Source organism: Aegilops tauschii, chromosome 3, assembly GCF_002575655.3.
Source record: "Aegilops tauschii subsp. strangulata cultivar AL8/78 chromosome 3, Aet v6.0, whole genome shotgun sequence".
In the NCBI taxonomy this organism is placed as follows: Eukaryota; Viridiplantae; Streptophyta; class Magnoliopsida; order Poales; family Poaceae; genus Aegilops; species Aegilops tauschii.
The window spans coordinates 7,876,002-7,895,720 of NC_053037.3; the positions used below are offsets into that span (position 1 = coordinate 7,876,002).

At 47.2% G+C, this 19,719-nt stretch overlaps 1 protein-coding gene across 1 annotated transcript; it reads left to right on the forward strand.

Annotated features, from left to right (window-relative positions):
• The first annotated feature begins 10,586 nt into the window (after positions 1–10,586).
• LOC109760921 (cysteine proteinase inhibitor 8) lies at positions 10,587–11,200 on the forward strand. Its single transcript, XM_020319716.3, has one exon. It carries the CDS (start codon positions 10,650–10,652, stop codon positions 11,004–11,006), a length of 357 nt encoding a protein of 118 aa, XP_020175305.1. The 5' UTR covers positions 10,587–10,649; the 3' UTR covers positions 11,007–11,200.
• The last annotated feature ends 8,519 nt before the right edge of the window (positions 11,201–19,719 follow it).

Genomic DNA, 19,719 nt, shown 5'->3' on the forward strand with positions numbered 1-19,719 from the left:
TTCAAGAAGGCGATCTGGTGCTCTGGCTCATCCAGGATCAGACTGACATGCACAAGTTATCCCCGCCTTGGGAAGGACCCTTTGTGGTCAGCAAAAATCTGCACAACGGGTCATACTACCTTATCGATGCTCGAGAGCACAAAGACTCACGTAAATCGGAGGAGGACACTCGCCGGCCGTGGAATATCGCTCATCTTCGGCCTTACTACACCTGAGCCATAGGCTCCTCTTATGTACATATTCTTGACAATGTATATATTATGACGATCAATATAATAAACCGGCATCCCTGCTAAAGCGGGGCCTCTGCCGTTCTTCCTTAAAAGTTTTGGTTACATGGGGGCTTCTGTTTATAAAACAGAGTTCTGATTACCCATTGATCCGGCTTATAAGCCACATAATTTTTTTGGGGGGTTTGTTACCCAAAGTCAACAGGGGCCAAAGAGAGTCTGTTGCAAAGCACAACTCAAACATAGGCGCCCATTGAGCACAGCTCACAATATTGCTTGGGGGCTCTTTGTTCTAAAAGAACGCAGAGTCTATAACCTTGTAATAGGTTATAAAAGCCAGGCTTGGAAGCCAGGTGTATTCACCTAAAACCCCGGGTTATCTTGCCTTTTTAAGTAAGTCACTCCGCCCAGGTAATCCTGGTATGACCCGTCGAACGTTTGACAAGTCAATCTTATACAGACCCTGAACTTGTCTTAGTTAAAATGACGATTGGTTAATGTGAGGTCCATCTTATAAGGCTTTGTAAAATGGTTTAACTCAGTGGCCTGGCAGCCCATGAAAAGCCTCGCTTCTTGCATGTTTTCTTTTTGAATCTTTCTTTTTGAGGTTTCTTTTGATAACGATTATACTAAGTCGGGGTTTATTGACCCGGCATGGCTTTCAACAATAAGTTGTCAGCATACGATCAGCTACAATCCGGTGTTTATTGACCCGGTCTGGTTTTCGACTACAAGTCGCCAGTATGATATAAGGATAATCCAGTGTTCATTTAAACCGGTCTGGCTTTGCCATAAGCCGGCAAAACATAGGAGGACTTATCAATATTCAGGATTTGGGTTATCACCCTTACCTCAATAAATTGGTAAACCAACAACGTGGTTCAATATCATAGGTATGATATATTTCATATTTGGTTATTCTTAAATACAAGCTTGGTTATAAACCCTGGTTATATGTTGGGCATTATGACCCGTCCGGCGGTAAACCACCAGGACACTTTAAACCTGTTGTATGCAGGAACAGGTTGAATAAAACTGCTCAGGATCATAAGCACACATAGCATATCTTAATCATGGAGGATTAACAATATCATGCAAAGTGAATATGCACGATGGCATAGCAGATCAAGCGTTTGAACTAGCCTATTACAAGGCGATTTGATGCCCAAAAGGATAAATGTATTTCACAAGTGTCGCAGTATGCAGAAGTTAGACTGGCCTCCGGATCATGACTCGTCACTAGGCTGACTTGACGGTTGTGGGTCATTCTGCTCCGGTTCATCCTCCTCCTCTCCACCCAATGGCTGGAAGTCAATGGTTGCCCAGTCAATCCTAGTTAAGGCTTGGAAGACAGCTTCATCACTTATAAGGGTGGACGGTTCAACATCAGGGGCATAGGTATGCTTACGGATTAGCGGGATAAGATTTTGCACATCATAAGTTGGCGCACTAACCCGTTTGTTGTCGGCGTCGTAAATCGATTGGTAATGAGAAAGATCAGTCTCTTCAGCCAATTTGCTAGCTAATGGGCGCATTTCCTTCGTCAAAGCTCGGAGATCATCATTGTCAAAATCTGATCCATCCTCCTTCATGCTCGGATAGTCGTTTCCCACGTCAGCCGGGTCAAGATCTGGGATCCATGCCTTAGCCCGGGTTAGCGCGGTCAGGGCACCTGCCCTTGCAGCTGATCTTTTTAATTCTTCAAACCTGGCAGGCAGCATCAAAAGCCTCTCTAATGTTTCCTTGATCAAGGTTGGGGGCGGTTTGTTGTGAGAGGCAGTACAGATGATCCGTTGCGCACCGGTATATAATTGCTCTATAAGAGTATAGGCAGCCTTCAATTTCTTCTGCATATCAGAGCCCAGATGGCTAATGCGAGATCCTGCATCATTCCGAACATCGATAAACCGGCAGTTTATGGGATAATACATATTAAAAACTTATAATAAAGATACTTACCAAACACAGCAGTGGTCATGGAATTTATTTGCCGCTTCAAACCAGTCAGCTCTTCCACCACCGGATAAAGGGCTGCTTCTGCATCCTCAGCCCTCTTTTGCAGTGCGGCTTTCTCTATGTCCCAGTCCGCCCGCTCCTTCTTGAAGCCCTCCTTCAGCTTCTCCATGGCTGCTAAGGCACTGGTCAGCTCCTCTTTGGCTTTGGAGATTTTTGCTTGTTGGGACTTGATATTTTCTTGAAGGTCAGCGGTTTGGGATTCCTTTTTGCTCAGCTCAGCCTGTAAGAGACATACATGTCATGAGTTGGCAGCATATATTTGCAGTACCAAGCACATAACAAGTTACACACCTGGCACTTGGGGGCCAATGCCTATTTGCTTGTTATCAAAAAAATTACAGGTCCCAAGCTCAATACAAGTATTATTCTTGGCACTTGGGGGCTAATGTATATTTGTTCAAAGTTAACATTATGGGTGTTCTTCCATCAATCAGCTTAGTGGACAATTGGTGTACAAAAATATTCAACAAGAAGTTTGGCAGAATAAAAGTCCCGGTTCATCTTGAAAAGATAAACCGGCCCTTGGGGGCTACACAGGCAAAAGTTGAAAGATTAATACTCTAAAGTCCCGGTTCATCTTGAAAAGATAAACCGGCTCTTGGGGGCTACACAGGCAAAAGTTGAAGTATTACAAAGTCCCGGTTTGCATTGGTATTGTAAACCGACCCTTGGGGGCTGCTGAAGTTGATATTACAAATTGGACACAAGGGAGAAACAATTATGCAGAGTTAACAGTATTTACCTCATATCGCTCCTTCATCATGTTCACTAAACTGGCTTCATAGTCGCGGCTTGTGTACAGGCGGTTTAAAAACCCAGAATGGATGTCTTGGGCGTTGAGGTGGGCGTAACTTGACAAATTTGTATTCCACTTGCCCTTGTCCATAGCAGAAAATTCCTCCTTGGCACTATGCTTTGATAAAGCGACAGGATTGCCAGGGGTGGTGTGGCCGACGCCGGTAATCATAATATCATCCGCTTTGTCATCAGCCGCTTTGACTGGCTTGGCGGTTTATTTGCAGCTTTAGCCAGGCTTGGCGGGTCAGCAGCATGGCCTGTGGGATCATCTTCCATCTGTTCGACAAAGGCTTCCACACAGGCCATGCTGCTGACCCGCCAAGCCTGGCTAAAGCTGCTGACACGCGGGTCAGCAGCATGGCCTGTGGGATCATCTTCCGGTGGCGGATCATCAAGAATAGCATCAGCATTTGGCTCAAACTGTTCTGGGATCTTCTCCGGTTCAGTGGCCGGGTTATCATCAGCCGGTTTCTTCAACTTGGCCTTTTTGCTGGGTCTGGGCTTGGCACTGAAAGGAACAAGCACAAATGTTGGTATAGTGAGTAAAACTAAAATATTAAGGGTTAGTTTAAACATGCTTACCCAGGAACCGTTTTAAGGGTTGGAAGTTGCGTCTCTGTTGATTCGCCAGAAGAGGAATGGGAAGTTCCCTGATAATTTGAATCAGATGGTGTAAGAGGTTGCCGGAAATAACTGGCCTTAGGATAACGTGGGTCAGAAGTATAAGAGACCTCTGTGCGGCGCTTACGAACCGGCGTGTTCGGTAAACCGGAAGATGTTACCACATGGCCGCTGTGCCGGGTTGTACAGCGAGCTTCATGTTGCTGTTTCTTCAAAAGAAAGTTTGGATCCATGTGAGCTAGAGGGTGAGAAAATCTTACTTTCCGGTTTTCTTGACGAGTTTTCGGAGTTGGCAGAGGTTCTGAGCCGGAGGAAAGAATAATTACCTCTACGTCACCAGCTTGACTAGCCTCTGCGTCCTCCTGATAATAATCACTATCAATAAGATGAATGAAGAAGGAACCAAATGAATCAAGTTCTACCTCTGACTCGTGATTTTCATTGTCGTCATCAAAGTTTAAATCGGTGGAGTCGGCGGTTTTCTTTTTGGCAGGCCTCTTGGTGACCTTAGTCTTGACACGAGGGTTTTGTGTCGGTTTATCCTGCGGCTTCTTCTTCCAGAACGGATCATCACCCTGTCAAAAATTGATGAAAGTTATAAAGGAATATTTAAAAGGACCGGATTATAACAAGAGTTATATAATTCTTACAACTGGCGGTTTATTGGAAGCACAGAAGGGACTAAGCCCTGTTTTGCTGCAGACAGCCACCGATTCATCCAGTATCTTTTTAACAACTTCTATAATTTCAGCCTCAGTTAGCTGAATGTCGATATGCCGCTGAGGATCTTTTAAGTCCCCTGTGTACTCGCACATTAAACCGGGGCGACGGCTTAAAGGCAGAATGCTCCAGGATATCCAACAACGAACAAAGTCAATGCCTGTTAAACCGTTCGCAACAAAGGCCCTGAGCTTTGAAAGCTGTGGTGCATAGTTGGCCCGTTCCATTGCAGTTAGCCTTTGGGGAAAGGGATGTGTATTAGTAAGCCGGTGAGCACGATAACCCGACAGAGGATTCTCGTCAGCTGGAGATGTGTCTCGGCAGTAGAACCAAGTCTGATTCTAGTCTTTGGGGTGACTATGCTGTTTGGCATGAGGGAAGCTGACATCTTTCCGTTTCTGAATTGAAACCCCGCCAAGTTCAGTATTGGGACCATCGGTAAATTCAGTCCGCCGGTTTAAATAAAAGAAGTCTCTGAACAGGTCAACGGTGGGCTCTTCTTGCAGGTAAGCCTCACAAAACACTTGAAAGTTACAAATATTGGACACAGAGTTAGGTCCAATATCTTGAGGGCGGAGTTGAAAGCTAGCAAGCACATCTCGGAAATTTTTTGATCCGGGAGGGCTAAACCCTCGACCCAGATGATCCACAAACACAATGACTTCTCCATCCTTGGGCTCAGGAGGATTTTCTGGACCAGGGGCTCTCCAATGGATAACTTCCTTCTTTACTAAAGCACCAGTTGCGACGCACCCGTTCAGTTGCTCTTCAGTAACCCGGGAAGGAACCCAGTTGCAAGCATAAAAAGACTTGGCCATTTGAACAACAACCTGAAGGAAGGTTGGTGCCGGTTTAAGATTCATAATTCGCAAGCATAAAGTGTTACAGGTTAAGAGACAGAAGCTATTCAAACATGCGAGATTGTTAAACCAGAAGTTGATGTGACCAGAGTTATAATGGCAAGCGATTGGTGGTTTAAGAGGGGACTAATGGTACCTGGCGGGTTATCATTTTCTAAAGTTAAACCGCCTATACAGGTGTTGAAGGTATAGATCTAAAGTTGAAAAATGACTAAGTGATGAAAAATAGGTTTCACAGATTGGCTTTATAGTCTTGGATCTACCGCGTGTCAGAAAAAGAAAATGTATTCAGACCTAAATATTGGTACAGGAGCAGTTGATAAAAGTTCAGATTGGATTTTCTACTTAAACGAGATGTATTGATGAATAAGAGGGACTATGGCCATTGCCATACAGGAAAAACATCGAGTTTTGAGTCAAGGAATCATTACACAGTGACGAACACCGACGAACACCGAAGAACGTCGAAACCCTAATGACAGATCTAGGGCGGGAGAAAGGAAGGCTTACTGATGCTGATGGAACAGCGGAGAGGCGCCGCGATTTTCTGGTGCGTTCAGGGTGATGCAGCGGCCGGAGTTGAGGACGAGGACGAAGAGTTGGCGGCGGCGGCTGAGCTTGAGCGCTAGGTCAACGCGAGGAGGAAGATGAAGTGAAGAGGCGCGAGGGGGAAAGGGAAAAATGACCCCGGTCCTATTTATAAGGTGAATGGATAAGTGGCAGGCGCGGGAATCGAGGAGGTAAAAAAACAGATCTGTGGATATACAAACGCCTCGATTTTCGGAGATTCATTAAAGGAGAAGTATTAAAAGATTTGGGTTCGATATAAATTTAATGGCAGATGACGTCATGGCGGATTATCATGATCTTTGAAGATGACGTCACGGCGAGTTACAAGATTTTTTGCGAAGGCGTTGACAAAGGAATTCTTTGAAGTACTGAAGATTGACATGAACAAGTTCAAATCAATCTGGGGCCTAATGTTGGGGATATAACTATTGAGTATAAACCGCCCAGGAGGGGCCGAGTTATGCTCATAGTGATTTACTCATATTGAAGCCCATGAAGACAAGGAGTATGGCGCTTTACGGAGGAGATTAACAAGAAGGCCCAAAACCCAAAGGCGGATTAGGGCCCGTAGATGTAAACCGCCATATGATGTATGACTTATGTTGTAAGATAGGAAAGGATAGAAACCGAGCCGGACACGTTTATAAGCCGGCCGGGATTCTGTGAACCGCCGGGCGTCAACCTGTGTATATAAAGGGACGACCCGGCGGCGGTTTAGGACAAGAAACAACAGATCGAGAGCCAGGCAAAGTGTATTCGCTCCCTGGTCATCGAAACCCTAGCAATTCCACCACAACTGGATTAGGCTTTTACCTTCACCGCAAGGGGCCGAACCAGTATAAACTCCTTGCGTCCTTTGTCCCGCTTTAACCCCTTTAAGCTAACTACGTTGCAATGGCTCCATGACTAAGTCCTCACACTAGGACATCTGTCGTGACAAAACCACGACAGGCATAAAACGACAATTTTTCTCCAACATCAGGACTGTCGAACCGGCATTGATATGATCCGATGAGTGTAGGATGGCCGAGACCCGGCGCACCCAATGGGTTGTTGACTCGCCCTCACTTTGGACACAGGAGTCCAAATCCACGATTGACATAGGCTGCTTGCACGTGTCTTTAAAATTCTGGATAAAACGGGCTTTTAACTCGGCCCATGATCTGATGGAGTTGGCAGGCAGCCCTTTCAACCAAGTACGAGCCGTCCCATCCAACATCATGGTGAAATGCTTAGCACATGCAACATCGCTAACATCCAGCATCTCCATTACCATCTCATAACTCTCAATCCAAGCTTCTAGGGGTTGATCCACTGTGTAATTAGGTACCTTACGAGGACCCTTGAAGTCCTTAGGTAGACGCTCGTTACGCAGAGCCGACACTAAACATGGTACGCCCAAGGTCCTGGAAGTCACACCTGTCTCCACCGAAGCTGATGGATAAACCGGAGATTGTTGTTGAGCCGCCTGCTCAGCCTCCCGACGCGTCCTGCCCTAATCCACGAAAGCCTGGGCATTTTTACCTCCGCGCGCCGGGTTATGCCCACGAGGCTGGTTACGGTGTTGCTCACTGCTTGAAATGGCGGGTGACTCAATATGCCTGCTATAACTCCGACTCGGTCGAGGGGCTGAGTGAATCTGCTCGCGGCTATAGGAATAAGCCGCCTCCTGAGCCACAACCGTCTGAAGAACCTCTGTGGCCCTCCGTGTTTCTATCGCCGTTGGAGACTCGCCTTCAACTGGTAGAGCCGCTAATCGTGTTGCCGCAGCAATCATATTATCCAAAGGGTTAGAATAATGACCCGGAGGCGTCGAAATATGCTGAGGTGGAGTATTATTCAAACGTAGCGGGTCCATCGCACGTGGCTGAACCGGCGCTCCAGTCCCAGGCACTTCGATCGCCCGGTTCACCACCGGCGGGTCACTGGTCCCTGCTCCAGGTGTGTTGAAGAGGTTCCTTGGCTCATAAACCGGGGGTAGATGACTCTGGTGCCGCCTTCTCATGATCTCGTTTGAAGGGTTCTGATCCAAGGTGAGCCGAAAAGATTCTGCCTGGATCCGTTGTGCCTGGGCATCCAAAGCAGCTCGGTCCGTGGCCATCCTAGCATTCTCTGCCGCCAGCTCTTCCTTGGGTTGAGCTATCTCATCCCGTAGCTTCGCCACATCTATCTTGTGTTGTTCCTGGTTGTCCGGGGTTACCTCTACCCCTATCAGAGTCGCCAAAGCCTCCAATAACTCTGTCAAAGCTTGAGCCGGCGGGTGTGCAGTGCCACTAGCCCCAGCCGTCGCCGCAGCGGCTGAACTAGAGGTCATAGCCACGGCGGTTGATGAACCGAGCGCCGGCTGTGTACCGGCCATGAAGATCGCAACTCTGTTCGGTGGCTCATAGGGGTCCGGAATACTGTCGCCCTCGATACAGCCCCCAAGCCGGCCGTCTTGCAGTTGATACATTAAATTGGTTTCGCCGGTGGACGACTCACCATCAGAGTAGATGATCGTCTCATCACCAAACACAGATCCTTCTCCAACTTCCGCCCCATGAATGAAACCAATGAAGGCACGCTTCACGGCGGGTTGAACTCGGGCAGGTCGTGCATGCTGAGCCGTCTCGATGATGTCGGTGCAGGTGTCCGGTTCAGGGCCCGGTTCACCGATCTTGCCGATGAAGACGTGGATTCCGCTGAAGGGGACCCGGTGCCCGTACTCAATTGAGCTGGCCTCGGGGCCCCAGCCTTCATCGTCGATGTAGAGCTTGCCGCGATGACTCTTGGTCATCCGGCCCACAACGTATCCCTTGACCCTTCGAAGCTTCCCTTCAAGAACTCGAAACCACCGTGCGCTGGCCCCATGGCGGACGCCAACTGTCGTGGAATTGTCACGGTAGATGTCCTAGCGGAAGGACTTATTCGTGGAGCCATCGCAACAAGGTTAGCTTAAAGGGGTTAAACGGGACAAAGGACACAGAGAGTTTATACTGGTTCGGCCCCTTGCGGTAAAGGTAAAGGCCTACTCCAGTTCGGGATTGGGTTTCGATTACCAGGGAGCGAATACGCTTGACCTAGTTCTCGATCTCTTGTTTCTTGCCCTAAACCGCCGTCGGGTCGTCCCTTTATATACACAGGTTGACGCCCGACGGCTTACAGAGTCCCGGCCGGCTCATACACAATGTGTCCGGCTCGGTGACTAACTATGCTTGCCTTACAAAACAAGTCATACACATAATGGCGGTTCATCCTCTTGGGCCTCAAGTCGCCATTGGTCTTGGGCCGTCAACGGCTCGTATGATCCGCCATCTTCATTGTAAACCGCCAATGGTATGACCCGGCCCCTCCTGGGCACTTCATACCCAGTAGTTATATCCCCAACAATTCCCTTGCGACCATCCTTCTGAAATCCTATCTCGGTTCTCGCTAGGCGGCCACGATGGCCTGTGATAGCGCCCACGACAGCATCCAAACCTTAGGCGGCTCAATCACAGCCATCAAATATTTGCTCTGCCGCAGCCCACCGCGATATCATGGTGATTTATGGGGCATGAAAATAGATCCATTGCCTGATGGATCTTAAGGTATGGGACGACACTGAAGAGATCTATACCTGTTCTGCATCCTCACTGGTGATCATGTGAGACATTATGTGCTTGAAGCACTCCTCCAAAAAACATGGATCTGTAGTAACTGAATTATTGGTATGAGTTCATCGGAAGTTGGTCGCAAAAAAGAAAAAGAGTTCCTCAGAGGTGTTTGTTTGCCTTGTCCTATCATTTTTATTGTTGAGAGGTCATTTTGTGCTTTATGTTCTAGGCTGTACAAGATATGTACTGTTTATTTGGGTTCTTTTAAGAAAATAGTTCATTTGTTACTCCCTCCGTAAACTAATATAAGAGCGTTTAGAATACTAAAGTAGTGATCTAAACACTCTTATATTAGTTTACATATGGAGTATTTTTTATGCTACAGCCATATCGAAGAGGGTAATAGAGATGGTGTGCCGGCTCAGGTAGGTGCAAAAACGATGAGCTTGAGGTAATCAATTTAATCGTAGCCTTTTTTCCATTTCATTTTCCCTTTTGCCCGCCGTTCTTCTAAATTGAATTGTTGAAACTTCTTGACTTCATGTGAAAAAACAATATTGCAACGTAGCAATTTAGTAGAAAAATATTATGATATTCATATCATATGAAATGACAACACAACTTAGACTGAGTTAGGCACCAACTTGGAACCATTAGTAGAAGCGTAAACACCACACAAAACCAAACTCACGACACATTTGTTGCCTTGTAGTTTTAGATGAATGCTTCCACTTAATCTCTTCAAATTTAAACTAAAACCTACCCGCAACAAAAAATAAACAATTTAAACTAAAATCATGACACTTATTATGGAACGAAGGAGGTATTTATGGAAAATCCTATCATTCTACCGCAAAAATAGAAGGACGCGGCATCACATACCATCATGATCTAGTTGCTCTAAATTTTTTTAAAGGAAAGTTGTTCTAGATGAGCGATACTAGGCCGGGCCCCCTCTTTGCCGACAGGAACAGGGACTAGAAGAGAAACTGGAGACCGACCAAGAAACCGTTGGCCCACACCGGAACGTGCTTAGGGGCCCTGATGACATGGTTTCTGAAAGGCTTTACGCGTATAGTACAATCAGCCGGCGCCCGCAAACCCATGGGCCTAAAACCGTCCAACAAATCGCCATCACAACCCAACCTATGTACCACCTCCCAAACCGGCGTCACGTAGTTCCCTACTTAACATGGATCCACCACTCCTCCCAACTCCCAACACCGAAAAGTGAAAACCAAAAGCAAGAGAACTCGGCCATGGCGAGACCGCTCTTCCTGCTCGCCCTCCTGGCCACGGCTCTCGCAGCCACCTCAACCCTCGGCCGCCGCGGCGGGCTCCTGGGCGGGTGGAGCCCCGTCCCGGACGTGAACGACGCGCACGTCCAGGAGCTCGGCGGGTGGGCGGTGGCCCAGCACGCCAGCCTAGCCAACGACGGGCTGCTCTTCCGCCGGGTGACGCGCGGCGAGCAGCAGGTGGTGTCCGGGATGAACTACCGCCTCTTGGTGGTCGCGGCGGACGGCTCCGGCAAGAGCGTGATCTATCTCGCGCAGATCTACGAGCACTGGAGCGGCACCCGCAAACTCACGTCCTTCAAGCCGGCTGCCGGCGGCTAACTGATGCGCCTTGAATTTCATCTGTTCGTCCTTTGTGCATGTACGTAGTACTCCACTACAAGTAAATAAATGAGTCGTGTGGTTTGATCGTCAGGCATGCAGTTCATCCTGACTAATAATATTTGCTATCACTAGCAAATAAAAATGTGATTACTCTTCTAGAATGTTGTAATGGATGATTTGTTTCTGTCCTCTGCCCGTCTGCGTCCAGTCCATTGGTTGATTTCGAGAGCACGCTTTTTTTCTTTGAAAATGAGGATGACCCCCGGCCTGTGCATCACGGCGATGCATGCAACCATTTTATTAATTATTTATAAAGACCTTACAAAGTAATACATCAATAAATGTGAAGTCATTGTCTTGGCAATATATGTCGCCACTCCTATCCACTTGGTGAAGGGGTGCAGATTGTCAGGGCGTATACCCATACCTCACTCCAAAGCCTAACATCTAAAACCGAAGGCCCCAACCAAGCCGAATTGTCGGGCCTGGGTTACACGCCGGTCCGGCGCACTCTCATCATGCACCGCATGCGCATGCTGCAGAGGCCGTCGCCACCGTCTTCCACCGATCCATCTTCAGAGCAGGTACTGACGCATTGACCTTGCTAGGCATGCCGTTGAAACCACCACGACGCAAGACGACGCCACCTCCCTATGCGCGTCCATCATCCCACATCCGTCACCGAGACCCTACTGCACCATGCCGTTGAGACTCCACATCGTCGACGCGTCACCTGAAACGCCACTCTACCGCAGAAACCTTCCCCTGGTCCCTCGAGACAATGCACACCTCCAAGAATGACAGTCCCAGGGGTGGGGGGGCACAAGAGCGTCGTCGCCATCCAATCGGCTGATTTAGGGTTCCCCCAGAGGTAGAGGATAGAAGTATGGTGCTTCTCCATGGCAGTGCCTTCCAAAAGTGGACGCCACAGAAGAGTGTTGCCATCGCCGGCCTTGGCAACTAGCCAAGAGCAAGGTTTTCACCCAGATCTTCTCGACGGACTTCCATCTAGCAATGTGTGCATGGGCCGCCACAGACCTTTGTCGCCGCGCAACATGCATGGCGCACCGGCAAGATCAGATCTGACCGGAGGACAGACCATGCATGCCGCCGACCTATCCACCAGGGCCTCCACACCGTCGCCGCTGACCGCATCCATCGCTGCCACTTGAGACAGGGTCTGCCGCCGACCGCATCCATCACTGTCGCCTGAGAAAGGGTCTGCCGTCGACTGTAGCCATCGTCGCCAAGGCCCAATCGGTCGCGCCTCCTCACGTTGAGGGGCCCCACACCACCCCTATGACGTGGGAGAGAGGGAGTCCCCCGCCAGCACGTCGGTGACTCATTCTAGCGGAAGCAGTGGTCGTTTGGCCGTATCGAATCTCGATGTAATTTTTATTATGTTTAAGATGCTTAATACTTTCGTTGAAATTTCATAATAGATCTGATCTTTTTAGGAAAAGGTAGCCATTGCACCGTCTTTTTTTTGCGAAATGGATATTAAGTTTTGAGTACTCTTAAGTTTCACATGCCCTTACAAACACAAACATACAGAAAAATAAAATTATATTACAAATTCTTGGGTCGTGCCTAAGTCTTCTTCTTTATGCATCCACTGGTGACGTACCATGAGCATAGCCTGATGGAGCCTCTGGGCCTCCGTCTTGACGGAGCAAACTTTTGTAGACCCAGGAGCTTGTAGACGCAGCGGCCGGAAGTCGTAGATGCAGACCATGAGACATAGACTACAGCGATCTGCGAAGCAAGTCACCACCCCATAGAAGAAAACGCTGATAAGGGCCCCTAAAAACTCTAAAGACCACGAACGCTGGCCGAATCAAGATGAATCCACCAAAAACCTATACCGACCAGATGCAATAAGACCCATCGAATGCACGACTCCACATGCCCTCAACATGTGATAAACATACCAATGGAGGAGAAAGAGAGCGAGCAGAACATGTGATAAGCATACCGATGTGATAAGCATGACGAGCACCATCCGATGAAGACTGCCACTCGAGCACACCATCTCCTTCGTCCATCCCATCGCAACCCTCCAACACCTCCAAAAGTAGGCCGCCCCCTGATAAGGACCTCCCCGCCGCTATCAGTGTCGCACGGGCTTTGCTCGGTACGTGCCCTGGTGGCAACGAGAGGTGAAGTAGATGCGATGGCGCCCATGGTTCGAATAGCCCGTGACGGTGTCCCGGCTATGGGTCTCTCACCACGTCGTCTCCCGGCCTGGTGGGCCGGGCCGAGGACCAGGCGGCCCGTGATGCATAACACGGAAGGCTCTCAAAGACTTGTCGTGTACTCCAAGGTGTAGAATTCGTCGGAGACTCAGTTTCCTCATATGTAGCCAACTAAGGTGTTGTAACCCTAAACCCTCCTGGTATCTATATAAACCAAGGGATAAGGCTCGTAGAGGAGACATAACAATCTCAGGGTAGATCATCTGTACTTTGTACTCCATCAAACGAAAATAAACACAAAAATGATGTAGGATTTTATCTCTTCGGAGAGTCTAAACCTCGGTAAAATCTTGTATCCTTATTACCATTGTATCTAGACACGTAGTTCCGGACCCCCTACCGAGATCTGTCGCATTTAGCTCCATCAGCCTGCATCAAGCGGGAGTTTACTATTATGTGACTGCTTTGCACCCTTTCATTTCAATGTCGTGTTTGATATTTTGGGAGTCACAACACGCCATTTGTTTCTGTCTCGTTTCGTTTGCGCTGATCTTTCAGCTTGTGTTCCCCTCTCATTCTTTTTTGTTCGCAAGAAAAGAGAAAAGGAAAAAAGAGAAAAGAATCTACAAAAGTGTTTCCTAATCCCAAGCTCAAATGCTCCTCTATGAGAAGTAAAATATTTTGTTATTGACAAAAAAACATTGCTTAGATTCTTTTTGCGTGCAAATTTTCGTGGGGAAATCACATTTATGGAGGTCTAGGATTTTTTTTAACAAAATCAATACTTGAAATGCTTTCAAAATTAATCTTTTGAAGCGTCGATTTTGGTTTTTTCACCCAGAGTATAAGGAATGTTTTTTCTTCACAAAGAGTTGCGAGTATGTTTTTTTTAGGAGTCATAAATAACTTTATTCATCATCAAAAACCACATTATGTGGGATACATAAAGCGTCATGGGGTTGTAGAAGCCACACATGGCGCCCCCGAGCTAATCTAACAGAGAATTTTGCTAAACTATGAGCATCCGTATTGGATAAACGACCTTCATGAGTGATTCTACAATTGAAACTTTCAGCCCTAGCTTTGATTTCAGTAATAATGGAACCATATGTGCCTCTGCTGCTCCTGTTTATATCCTCTACCACTTGCTTTCCATCTGAAGCGATGATAAAGTTTTGAAGTGCAAGGTCGTCCGCCAACGCAAAAGCTTCGCGACAAGCTATCGCCTCGAGGGTGGCTGCATCATGAATGTTGTCTATCACCAGGGCTGAACTGCCCAGGTAGTTACCCTGATCATCGCGGCAGACCGCAGCGGCGGAGCCCCTTCTGTTAAATCTGTGGATTCCTGCGTCCACGTGAATCTTTGCAAACCCCGGCGGAGGTGCCCTGGGCCGTCTGTTCGCAACAGCAGCTTGTCTGAGCCGTCCCCCTGAAGGGATATTCGGCTTAGTATCCATAGTCTCAAGCTCCGCCATGAAACGGGTGATGAATGCGTGAGTGGCCTGCGGGCTCTGAAAAATTCCTTCGTGTATCGCCTTTCTTCTCGCAGTCCATATTGCCCATAGTGTGACAGCCAGGGTCAGGAAAGCTTCATGCGATAATACGTGCATTATTGAGAAAAGCCATGCTTTTGCAGCCGGTTCGCTGGTCGCCCTCAACTGACACTAGTAGAAAAGGGGGCTTTTGTCCTGGTTGGTAAGGGCCTTTAGTCCCGGTTTTTGAACCGGGACTAAAGGGTCGTTACTAATGCCTCCCCCCTTTAGTCCCGGTTCTTACACGAACCGGGACTAAAGGCCGTCCACGTGGACGCAGACTGGAGCTCCACCTTTAGTCCCGGTTGGTGTTACCAACCGGGACTAAAGAAAATTTTATGATTTTTTTTTGAAAAAAAATTGCGAATTTTTTTTAATTTTTTTTTTGATTTTCTCATTTCTGAATTATTTTAACCTCTAATCTCTAAGCACCACCCCTCATCACTGCTCAATTTATCCTCTAATCTCTAATCACCCCTCATCATTCCAAATCATCTAACTTCCCAGACGGTCACCCATCCTCTCACTACTCCAGCCTGAGCACGCTTAACTTCTGGGTTCTATTCTCCCTCGTTTCCAAGTCTGCACATGTTGTTTTCCTGACAATATTAAGATGTCAATCCTATTAACCCTCAGGAATTTAGCTTGAGCATGAAGTGACACATTTCACTGTTTGAGTTTGAAACTATTGTTTTAAAAAACAATAATTATTTAGTAACACTAATATTTCTGGAATAATTAGTTTGACCATTGTTTGACCACAGTTTGACCAGATTTGACCACAATTTGACCAGATTTGACCAAAATTCAAAACAACTGAAATAATTATTTAGTAACACTAATATTCTAGAATAATTAGTTTGACCATTGTTTGACCACAGTTTGACCACAATTTGAAATTTTTTGAATTTTTTTGCCTCTCCAGATCTTAAAAGCCCCGTATCTTTTTTTCTGTTAGGTTTTTGAGGATTTTGAAAATGTTTTTTCATATAAAAAACTTTTTCATCCGAGTTCGGATGCAAAAGTTATGCCCATTTTAAGAAATTCCAGAGAGATTTTGCAAATAAAGTCGAAATTCATATTTGTTAATTTCCCCAACAACTAGACCACATATCACATGGGAAACTTATTTTATTTTATTTTTTGACACTTCCATCATTTTCTTTTGTTTTTTCTAAAACTGAAAAGGCGGTCCAACGGGGGGGCACATGGGAAACTTATTTTATTTTATTTTTTTGACACTTCCATCATTTTCTTTTGTTTTTTCTAAAACTGAAAAGGCGGTCCAGGGGGGGGGAGTTTGAAAATGGGACCTTTAGTACCGGTTCGTGCCATGAACCGGTACTAATGCCTCAAAGCCCATTAGTACCGGAAGCCCATTAGTACCGGTTGGTGGCACCAACCGGGACTAAAGGTCTAACCTTTAGTCCCGGTTGGTGCCACCAACCGGGACTAATGGGCATCGCACCCTTTAGTCCCGGTTCGTGGCACCAACCGGGACTAAAGGGCCCAGGTGAACTGGGACTAATGCCTTAGCCGCACGAACCGGGATAAATGCTCACATTAGTCCCGGTTCGTGACTGAACCGGGACTAATGTGAAAACTGCCCTGTGACCAAAGCCCTGTTTTCTACTAGTGTGATCCGCTAGCTCTCCATCAACTTGGGCCCAAATACATCGCGCCATTGTACAATCCAGAAGGGAATGTTTCCATGAGTCTGGAGAGCCACAAAGTCCGCATGAACTGGTTTCTGACATGTTTCGATGTTCTCTGACGTCCTCGGTCGGCAGCGAGTGTCTCGCAAGTCTCCATAGGAACATCCTTATTTTAGCTGGTACACGGACATGCCATAGGTATTTCCATGATTTCTTCTCTTGCATTACGTTGGATGACCCTGCCGTTCCTTCTAGCCATGCCCCTCGTCTTTGCTTGGTGTTGACGAGCATCTTATAAGCTAAACGGACTGAAAAGAGCCCCTTTTTCTCAAAATTCCAGGCCCAAAAGTCTGACACCACTCTGGTGCATAGGGGAATGCTAGTTACTGATGGAATGTCAATCGGCAGCATGACCTGGCGGATACGGTGCAAGTCCCATGTGGTTGTTGTGTGATCAATCAATTCTGCTACAAACTGTGGAGGGTTGTGTACCAAACACCCATATGGTTTCATCATCTCATCCCTTGGCAACCAGTTGTCGCTCCAAATCTTAGTGGTTGAGCCATCTCCAATTCTTCTTATCAAGCCATGTTTGAGAATATCCCATCCTTCCACGATCGCCCTCCATATCTGGCTCGGGTGCCCACGGAGCTCTGCCTCCAAAATTGTGGTCAAGGGAAAATAAACACTCTTGAGAACTCTTGAACTTAGAGAATCTGGGTTCTGCAAGATACGCCACGCTTGCCTGGCAAGCAAAGCGAGATTAAACAGCTCAAAATCCTTAAACCCCAGACCTCCCATGTCCTTTGGCTGTGTCATATCCTTCCAAGATACCCAGGCCGGTTTCCTCTTGCCATCTTTGCTGCTCCATCAAAATTTCCGTATCAACATATTTAGGTGCTCACATAAGCCCCTTGGTAGTTTAAAACACGACATAGAATAGACAGGAACTGCTTGAGCTACTGATTTGACTAGCACCTCTTTTCCTGCTGTTGACAAGGTTTTCTCTATCCAGCTCTGCACTTTGTTCCATAAGCGGTCTTTTAGATACTTGAAAGCACCGTTTTTTGATGATCCCACATCTGATGGCATCCCCAGGTTCTCGCTTAGGGTTTCGTTAGGAACATTGAGCAAATCTTTTATTTCAGTTCTTACCAAGTCAGGAACTCCTTTACTGAAAAAGATAGACGACTTATCATAGTTGATCCTCTGGCCTGTTGCCTGACAATAGATTTCCAACAACTGGTGCACCTCCAATGCTCCCACTCCATTTGCTCTGAAAACAGCAGGCTGTCATCTGCAAAAAGTAAGTGGTTAACCGGTGGCGCCGATGGAGCCACTTGTAGACCACGGGTGTTTGATGACTCTTCTCTGGATTTTATAAGGCACGAGAGGCCCTCTGCTGCTAACAAAAACAAATACGGAGAAATGGGGTCCCCCTGTCGGATCCCTCTTGTGGGCGTGAACTCCTGAAGTTTCTTTCCATTGAAAAGGACTGAAAATCTCACAGTTGATATCATGTTCATGACAATTCCAACCCACCTTTCTGTGAAGCCTAACTTCAACATTATGGCCTGAAGATAAGACCACTCCACCCGGTCGTAGGCCTTCATCATGTCTAGTTTCAGTGCACAGTGTTGATTTTTCTTTGCTTTGTTCCTTTTCATAAAGTGAAGACACTCATAGGCCGTGATTATATTATCAGTGATCATCCTCCCTGGCACGAAGGCAGACTGCTGCTCTGAAATAATATCTGGGAGTACCAACTTCAAGCGATTGGCGATGACCTTTGATGCTATCTTGTAGAGGACATTACACAGACTTATAGGACGAAATTGCGACAAGAGAGTTGGGTTCTTAACCTTCGGAATCAGGACAAGGATGGTATCATTTATACTTTCCGCAGATTCCATTCCATCCACTATTCTGAGCACTGCTTTAGTAACTTCACCCCCACATATCTCCCAATGCTGCTGAAAAAAATGTGCCGGGAAACCGTCCGGGCCTAGTGCCTTCAAGGGAAACATTTGGAACAAGGCCTTTTTGACCTCTTCTTGACTATATGGAGCATTAAGAGTGACGTTCATCTCTCGAGTTACCTTCCTCGGGACCGTGTTGATCACACTTTCCATGTTTTGCACCCCCTCAGAACTGTATAGATTGTTATAGAAAGCGGTAGTAGCAGCCTCCATTTCTTCCTTGTTTTCGGTGACACGGCCATCCGGGAGCTGTAAGGCTTTGATCTGGTTCTTTCTGCGTCGTCTACTAGCTCTTAGGTGAAAGAAATAAGTGTTTTTATCCCCGTGAGCCAGCCACTCCAGGCGTGCCGTTTGCCTCCATAATATTTCTTCTCTGTGATAGAGCTCCACCATCCTGTCTGTGATCTTAGTCTCTAGATGCGAAGGCGCAGCTCTGCCTGGAGCCGCACGCAAAGCCTCTAGTTCCTTCTTTAGTTGCCTGATCTCCAATCTCACATTCCCAAAATGGGTGCGCTCCCATGTCGTCAAATCAGCAGACAGATTTGTTAACTTGTCATGCAGCCCGGACACACTCCCTGTCGCTATCGCATTCCAGCCATCTCCCACCACCTGTGCAAAATCCGGGTGACGCTCCCAAGCAGCTTCATATTTAAATGAGCGGGGCCCAATTTTGCATGCATGCACGTAGTCATTTCGGAGCAACAGTGGTATGTGGTCGGAAGATGCGGTGAGATTGGGTCCAAAACAGGTGCCCCAAATTTCCACAGACCTCACACCAGTCAGGCAGCCTCTCGTATTTAACACGAAAGATCTCTCTCTTCCCTTTCACAACCAGAGAAACAACATTCTTTAGTGGCTTGGTTACATCGATCTTTACCCGGACTCGAACGAAATTTCCTTCAAAGTCCTGCGACTTGGGCTCACCATAGATATATTCCCCTAACGTAGCAGCAAGTGCTTTAACTTTAGGCAAGAATCCGTCCGGAAAGTCATGGATCTGCATCCATATAGTAATCTTATTCAGCTCTATAGACGACGGCCTGGTGAAACCATCGTAGCGCTCGATCACCACCGCCTTTCCCTTGAACGACCATGGGCCTTCTTCCATTACCCTCTCCCAATCACCTAGGCATGAGAACTTGAGTGTGTATAGGTTATCTTCCAGAGGCCGAATATGCACCTCCTGCGCTAGATCCCACGCTGCCCGCATGTTCCTATAAAACCAGTACTGACTGTATGTTTTTGGCGTGTGCACCCGGGCGACTGCCATCCACCGAGTAGCCTCCTCTTCGAGTTCATCATCTTCCATGACCACGTCCTGAAGATCATCCTCTTTCAATCCTAAGTTC